General features: G+C 56.2%; 2 protein-coding genes across 2 annotated transcripts; both read left to right on the top strand.

Annotated features, from left to right (window-relative positions):
* Positions 1–3,499: 3,499 nt before the first annotated feature.
* Positions 3,500–4,265, top strand: H257_13194 (hypothetical protein; the record flags this gene model as incomplete). The annotated part of the gene is made up of 2 exons (XM_009840662.1): positions 3,500–3,998; positions 4,021–4,265. The coding sequence occupies 2 exons, from the start codon at positions 3,500–3,502 to the stop codon at positions 4,263–4,265; spliced, it is 744 nt and encodes a 247-aa protein (XP_009838964.1).
* A 1,160-nt stretch (positions 4,266–5,425) lies between these two features.
* H257_13193 (hypothetical protein) lies at positions 5,426–7,093 on the top strand (the record flags this gene model as incomplete). The annotated part of the gene is made up of 3 exons (XM_009840661.1): positions 5,426–6,086; positions 6,407–6,975; positions 7,019–7,093. 3 exons carry the CDS (start codon positions 5,426–5,428, stop codon positions 7,091–7,093), a joined length of 1,305 nt encoding a protein of 434 aa, XP_009838963.1.
* Positions 7,094–8,300: the final 1,207 nt, after the last annotated feature.

Below are 8,300 nucleotides of genomic sequence, written 5' to 3'. Positions count from 1 at the left end.
AGACCTGGACGTTTTGAAGCAACGTCTGCAGCGAGCGATTCGCTTCGATACGAAGATATCGGACGCGGAGTTCCGCGTCGGTCGTATGTTGGACGAGCTGATGCGCTCGTTGGAACAAGACCTTTAGGAGTGGGTACCCCATCAAGAAGGCAAGATGGTCGTCGAAGTCATGACGAAATCGATCAAGACGGAGTCGCTGAAGACAGCGGTTCAAAAGCAGCTGCAGTTGCAGCGGAACAAGGCGTTGAAGAGCGACGTTTTTGGTTACGTCAATTGGCTGCGAACATTTGCAGCTGGCCACCAGCTGTACGTGGGACTCGACGACGAGTCCAAACCTTCCCCGGCAGCGAAGCCGGTAGAAGATCCACGAGGCGGCAAGCCGCATATGCCAAGACGTGACAGCCGCGGGGATGACGCCGCCAAGAACAATGGCAGAATCGGCGGGAAGACCGAAACGATCGTGCCCAAGAATGCCGAGCCCCCTGCCAGGAAGGGCTACTTGAAGTGCGGGGACATGAGTCATCGTGTGGCGCGGTGCCCGAAGACCACGCCTGGCGAAGCCGAAACGTTGTTGGCAGCGCAAGTCAAGCGCTGGAAGGATGGCATCAAGGTGCTGGTCAACCAGCCGCAGCAGACAGAGCGCGGCGTGCTCTTGGAGAATATCGTCCGCGTGGACGATGTACTCTTGGACTCTGGTTCGGACGTGACCATTGTCACGCGCGGCGTCATGGATGCGTTGGACGCAGCCGGTGTCAAAGTTGGGACCGTCTCCCATAGCGTGCCGCATCTGGCGTACCCGTATGGCAGTGACGCCAAACCAGTGGTGATGACGCGCAGCGTACAGTTCAACTGCGTGACGCTTGACACGACATGTGGACCGCTTGTGTTGCGCGGTCTGAAGGCCTGGGTCGACGACGCGTCGACTGCAACCGAACTCATTGTGAGTCGCCCAGTCATGGAGTTACTGGGCTTTCGCGTGCAAGACCTCCTTGTCGGAGCAAGGAAAAGAAGAAAAGAATGGGACGTTTCGTCCGTGCCGACGAATAAACTGTCCGGCATGGCGAATGTCAAGCGCCTGATGGCGGAGAAGTTGAATTCGCCGGAGCTTGACCCCGACGACGGGATGGAGTGTGCTACTCCGGAGGTTTATCCCAAGACCTCCACCGAGGACGAAGCGGAAAGCCGCCGCACGATGCAAGGCGCCGTTCAAGCCATTCTGACGGCCAAGGCGGCCGAGGCGGAGACGCGCGGGCTTGCGGCCGCACGACTTATTGGCCAAACACATTGATGTGTTCCGTGAAGACTTGGGCGACGCGATCCGCCAGTCAAGGTCGAGCCACTAAAGGTTCGGATCAAACCCGGCTCGGCGCCGGTGAAGTGTGGGATGCGGCGGTACCCGCCGCTACATGTGGTGTACATGCGCAGCCATGTGGCTGCCCTGGAAGCAAATGGTATGGTATACCAAAACAACCGGGCTACGTGGGCCGCAGCCCCAAGGATCGTGCCGAAGAAGGAAGTCGGCGACTTGCGCATGACGATCGACAGCAGGCGGATCAATGCCTGCACGGAGCCTATGCCTTGGCCGATGCCAAACCTGGACAGCGCGATGGTCTGTCTGATCGGAACGAACGTGTACTTCACGTTGGGCTGGACCAAGGGGTATTGGCAGTTGCCGCTGCATGCAGCCAGCCAGATATACTTCTCGTTCATGACGCCCTTCGGCGTGTACACCCCGACCCGCATGCTCATGGGACAGACGGACGCTGTCGCGTACTGCACGTCGGTTGTCCACCAAATGTTTGGTGAGCTGATGTTTCGAGGCCTGTTGGCCTGGCTCGATGACTTGTTGGGGTCCGCCAAGACGACGGATGAGCTGCTCGACTTGTTGGACCAAGTCCTGTCCATCTGTGCCCAGTTCGGACTCAAGTTGAGCCCGAAGAAGTGTCATTTCTTTCTGCGCGGGGCAGAATGGTGTGGCAAGGTGATTTCGGCCGATGGAATCACCCATTCCCCAAGCCGAATTCAAGGCGTTGTGGATTTGTCGCCGACGACGACCGCGGCCGATCTCCAGCAGTTTGTGTGTGCCACCAACTGGATGCGTGCGAGCATCCCCGGCTACAATCAGCTGGTGGATCCGTTGGGACGTCTGCTCGACGTGGCCACCAAAGCGGCCGGAAGCTGTAAAAAAAACGGCGTTAGTCCGGTTGCACTCCCTGCCGAGGGATGGTCGTCCGATCATCTCAAGTGTTTCAATGAGGTGAAACACGCGTTGGCGCATGTGGTGCCCCTGTCGCACCCGCGAGAAACTGCGTCTTCACGGACGCCAGTGACCTGTTTTGGGGTGCGGTCGCCACACAAGTACCCCCCGCGGACTTCGACTTGCCTGTCGACCAGCGGCACCAGCCGCTTGCGTTCATCAGTGGGTCGTTTTCTGGCGCGAGTGCGCGCTGGCCCATCGTGGAGAAGGAGGCCTATGCCGTGGTCGAGTCGTGCAAGAGACTCGACTACCTACCTGGTCGTACGCCCGGGTGGTTTCCGTCTGTTTACGGATCACCGCAACCTGGTGTACATCTTCAACCCAACGCCAACATGGCAAAGTACCAGGCCGACAAGCTGCAGCTATGGTCGCTGGTGATGTCGACCTTTCCGTACACCTTTGTGTGCGTCTCGGGTAACGCGAATGTATGGGGCGAACTCCTGAGCCGATGGGGTTCGGCTACGGCGGATCGACCAGTTGCGAATGTTCACAAGTTGATCCATGTGGTGCCGCCCCTGCAACAAGTGGATTTCGAATGGCCGACAGCCGCTACGATCAGCGGCATCCGACGTTCACCCATGGAAGGGGGAGGCCCCCCCCAAACGGCGTGGATTGGGACGACGACTCCCATTTTTACGTGGATCCAGACGGACGAATCTGGATCCCAGACGGTACAGCAGCGGATTTGTGTGATCGCTCACCAAGGAGCCAGCGCTCACCGTCGCACCGCAGCGACGACCAAGTCGGTGTCCGACAAGTTTGTCTTTCCACGGACGTCGAAGCGTTCGTGCGTGTCTGTTTGCACTGCCTGTGTATTGACGGAGAAATGGTTCCCCGTCCATTGGGTTCGGCGCTTCACGCAGAGAAGCCGAACGAGCTCATCCATTTCGACTGGTTGTCGATGCCCATTGCCAAGTCTGGTCAAAAACAAGTGCTTGTCGTGAAGGACGACATGAGTTGCTTTGTGCAGCTGTTCGCGGCAAGAATCCGCTGACACCGCTGTGACCGCTCAGTGCCTGATGACGTGATTTACCACGTTCGGATGCGTTGACACTTGGGTGTCAGATGGCGGCTCTCACTTCAAGAACGAAGTGATCGAGAAGGTGCGCAAGTTGGTGGGTGCCCACCATCATATCACGACAGCCTACAGTCCTTGGGCGAACGGGACTGTAGAAGTAGTCAACCGACAGTGCTGCACGCCGTGAAGGCGCTGCTCAGCGAGGTGAAGCTGAACGCGGACGAATGGCCGCATGTGTTGCCCCGCGTTCAAGGCGCCCTCAACCATCAGCCGGCGGACCGGCCAGGGGAGGAATTGCGCCTGTGACAGCGTTTACCGGCCTGGCAGCCAAGACCCCGCTGGCAGGATTTGTCCACCCGACGTCCAAGCAAGATTACGTCACGGACTGGCTTGTCACCGCCCGTCAGAAACATGTGACGGACCTCCAAGCGGCGCTAGAAGAAATGCACCTCGACGTGGCGGTGCGAAGCGACAAGTTGCGTCAGCAAGCGCGTGGACGCCGCGACCGAAAATCCCAAGTCAAGTTTGCGGGTTTTTCGGTCGGCGGTTTTGTACTTGTCGGATCGGTCGTCAACCGTCCGACAAAATCGGCCCTGCATTGGCGAGGACCCTGCAAAGTGACCAGAGTAATCACAGACCAGTTGATGGAGACTCAGCAGCTGGTTCCACCGTATGAAGTCACGGACCATCATGCATGCCGATTGAAGATGTACCACGAAGGTGGTACGCAGAGAGGTGACTGAAGACCTTGAGACGCAGATTGCGTTTGGCGATGGCGGATTTCATGTTGAGCGCCTGGACGAAACGCGCTGCGTGGATGGCCAACACCAAGTTTTGGTGAAGTGGCTTGGACTTGACGATGAAGAATCGTCCTGGGAACCTGCGGCGAATTTGCTGGACGACATTCCAGTCGTATTTCGCAAGTGGGCGGCGGCCAACAAGGAAGACCCTGCCGTGGCCGCCCTCATCAAGACACTGGACTTTCCGTAGGAGGGGAAGTGTTCTGCAGCGTGCAGAGCAATTGGGTCGCGCGTTAGTTTGAGCCATCGCAAACACACACACCCTGTGCGTGTGGCGTGTCAAAGGTTCCGATACCTTAGTGGAGGTACTGAGTAATTTAGTGAATGGTAGTCAGTAGGCGCCTCGTGGCGTGTTTAACCTCACTAATATCAGTGTGTATATTTGCTGCCTTGGCGAAGGTCCCGTGGCCGAAAGCCGAGAAGAAGCGGGAGACAAAATAATCCCAGCCAGGTCTCTCAAATGCTGCGGGGGGCAACCCCGCTACAGCGACATCCACAGAGTGCAACTTCGCTCGCTCATGGCCCTCCTCACCCCAGCGGGCACGATTGCAGGTGAATGGATACGCTGCCATCAAGACATAACCGACACGTCGGACCCAGTCCAACGTGCTAAACAAGCTCTGCTTGTGGATGCTGACTCCCTACTAGCACACCAGCTATTCCCACTCACGAACTATGCCCACCTCATTATCCTCGACTCCTGGGAACTTCGCGATGAACATGACCTGCCGGTCACCGGCGCAACTGCCCCCTAACTTGACGCTGTTTACAGTCGGCATGACTGACCCGCACCACAAGCCAGTAAACCGGACGCCGGCTGCATCCTCCAGTCCTTCCACCTCAACTCTGGAGACCTATGCAAATGGGACCTCCCCGCCCTCTCCTTCTACTGGCGGGCAATCTGCTACACCCTAGATACTAACGTGTGGAAGCACCGCATCCAAAAACACTGGGATGCCCACTGTCGTATGTGCCCGAACTCCCTAGACACGCAGGAACATCGCTTTGGGCTCATGTATCCGCAGTGCTAAGACGCGACTACACTCACTCAGGATCTCCTCCTCACCACACAAGCTGTCATACTCAAAGCTTGGCTCCCAGACGAAGAAATCTACTTTCCTGGACACTGCACCGCTAATGCGAGTACCTTCACTGGAATGACACGCCTCCAATGGCAGACACGCAATCGTCAGTCCTCCCCAAACTCAGGACACTGCATGACTCCTATCTCCCCGAAACACTGTGTTCTAGCCCTCCACATGCACCATCTCCTCTGACCCCCCTGCTCGGCGACACTCGCACTCGCTGACACCCAACTCCACTAGAAATCTACACAATGCCGGAAGCCGGATGCCTACTCCTCTGCTGGCTCTACCATACAGCCCTCCGCTGCCCATCACTTCTTCCACCCCGAGATTTTTCGTTGCGTCAGTGGATGGGTGGACCCAATGGTGCTACCTTCCAAGGCCCACTCGGAGATTTCCCCCACTGCACCATCTCCCGCCACTGGTGGATCGATGCGACCATCCCTTCTCCACCTCCTGGTGGCGCCAACTATCTGAGGACATTCAGACAGCCACTATCCGCAACACACCGGTCTCCTACTGGTTCGTTGTTCCCGAAGGCCCCCCGGGACACACGCTAGACGCCCGCCTCCCGACCAATGGCTTCTCACCATACCCTCGGGCCAGCTCACCCTACGTAGCCCCCTTCTATCTACCATGTTTCCACCCCCCAATGGGGAAGATCAGCACTAGCAACGCTGTTACCATTCACATCGATATCCTTACCACCGGGGCCACGCCCGGCTCCCGGCCTCAACGACATACCCACCCAATTCTACCAACAGTTCAAAGACTTACTCTCCTCATTGCTCATGCGACTCTTCAAGTACATCCTCCAAGGCGCCGCCCCCCAGCCAGCTTCAGCGAGCCCGACGTCATACTCCTTAAGAAAAAGGGAAACAACACCAACGTCCTAGATACCGCCCCATTGCGCTACTCATTTCAACGTACAAAACCTTCGCTCAGATACACGCCATCCTTCTTGAACGTCTCTTGGCTATAACCATCGGGCCCCAACAACAAGGTTTCGTACAAGGCCAAAATCATTAGCCTGTTACAGCATGCCTTAGCGTTCCAACATACGGACTCACTCACCCCGATCGATGACTCTGCGGCAATCATCTACCTAGACACCAGGAAGGCCTATGACAGCATGGAGCGCGCCCACCTATTCTGAATGCTTGACGCGATGGGCTTTCCCCCGCCTTTCATCAGCCTCCTGGACCGTCTACATCCAGTACATCTATGTGATACGTGGTCAACGGAGCCCGCTCTGCTACGGTCCCCCAAACGGCCGGCATCCGCGAAGGCTGCCCCCTCGCAAATTTTCTCTTCATCCTTGCCATGGAACCCCCCCTGTTGGCTTCCCTTCAGGCACATGCATACGACCACGGCATACTCATTCTCCACGGCTCAGGGTTTCGGGGTTTCGCCGCCACCCTTTCACTGCTCTGTAACGACTCCGCCATCTATATGCGCCACCTCCGCTCCATTCCATGGGTCTTAAGCCTCCTACGCTCCTTCAGGGACATGTCAGGCCTGCAAATCCAACTCCGAAAATCTTTCGGATTCTGGCTCAACACAGCCCACTCGCTCGATAGCGTCCACGGCATACCTTTCATCACCAGCAACACGCAAGGACGATATCTAGGCATCCAGGTCGGTCTGGGCTCTCTCGCAAACGTGAACTGGGGTGCCTTCTACGGTCACATGCCTCCAGACAGCAAAACGCACCAGAAGGCTACCCGAGCTCTAATCCTCAAAGCAAGGACTCAATCCAAGTTTATCTTTCTTACATCATACATCCCCGGCCTGGACTGCCTGCTTCGATCAGCTGTCCTACCGTTTTGGTGATTAGTCTCAATCACGCCACAACCAGGCCGCGTTCCCCCCTATTTCCCCAGAGCTCATCTTCAACGCGTCACGGGCTCCAACGGACTACCACGCTCGATAACCCCACACACAAGTTTTGGGCATGTCGGCAGGCACGACCATTTTGGGCCACCATTCTTCGGGTTGATCCAGACGACTTGATCCTCTCCCTCCTCTATGGAGTCCAATCACCGGCAGCATCATGGCTACTAAAATCACCGAATTGGTCGTCCCGCTGTAACATCCAAGATAACCTGACCCCCCAGGCATGGCAGCTCATACGAGCCCTCACGATATGCACCCTATGGAACGACCGCCGTGCGGCTCTCCATGACAACATGAGACAACTCACGTCTCCCAAATACTTCCTATACCCTCCAAGCGCTCTTCCAAGCCCTGACCTTCTATCATACTCACTGCCGTCGTCGCCTCGGCGCCGATCTCTACCACGACCAGATCACACGATGCAGCCTCCACTTTGCCCACCCTACCTCTCCACAGCGCGAACCGACCCTAATGCGGGAGGAAGGCCAGGTGTTCTTTGATGGGGCTGCCCGCTTCGATTAACATTGTTATCGCTCCGGAGGTGTCGCAATGTCCCCTGGCGAGCCACTTCTCTGCGTGTACAAGGCCCATTTCTTCTGAGCAGCCACCACGAATAACTTTGCCGAATATGACTAGCCTGATTCGGTAGACTTATGTCCAAACGAGCCCCAGACTGCACATGCGATTGCACATCCATCCCCACTGAAGGTATCACACCGCTCCCTCTCCGAGACCTCGCTACCGTATATGACTTCCTAGACCGTGACCTTGCTTTCAACCCAGGTTGATCCTCACATTTTATAAATAATATCCCCAAACATTTTTGCCATTACCCAGAACTTTGATTGTACTGTTACACACGCATTGCATTACGGATATTTGGGGATTACCCGGATGATTATGTTCCGATTTGCCTCCAACATGCCATTAGTGGAAAAAAGTCGGACAGGATATACAGGAACCAAGTGATCGTCGGACCGTTTGTCCGACTTTCTTGTTCGTTGTAATATTTATTATATACAAAAGCGAAGTCAATACCAGACGTGAGAAATTAACAGAAGAAAGTCGGACCGAATGTCCTGTATCCATTGATTGGTTAAAAGTGCAATGACCTTGGCAGGTGAACAACATAAAGTTTTGCCTGCAACCCGCCAGCTAGCAACGACAGTACAGTACAGTACCTTAGAGCCTGGTACTATTGGAGGTGTGGAGCATCCGTCAGGGGGATCCTCCCTCTGGCGGAT

This window comes from Aphanomyces astaci (assembly GCF_000520075.1).
Source record: "Aphanomyces astaci strain APO3 unplaced genomic scaffold supercont1.46, whole genome shotgun sequence".
Taxonomy (NCBI): domain Eukaryota; phylum Oomycota; class Saprolegniomycetes; order Saprolegniales; family Verrucalvaceae; genus Aphanomyces; species Aphanomyces astaci.
The sequence above is the reverse complement of the archived record's forward strand: the minus strand, read 5'-3'. Positions and strand labels throughout refer to the sequence as shown.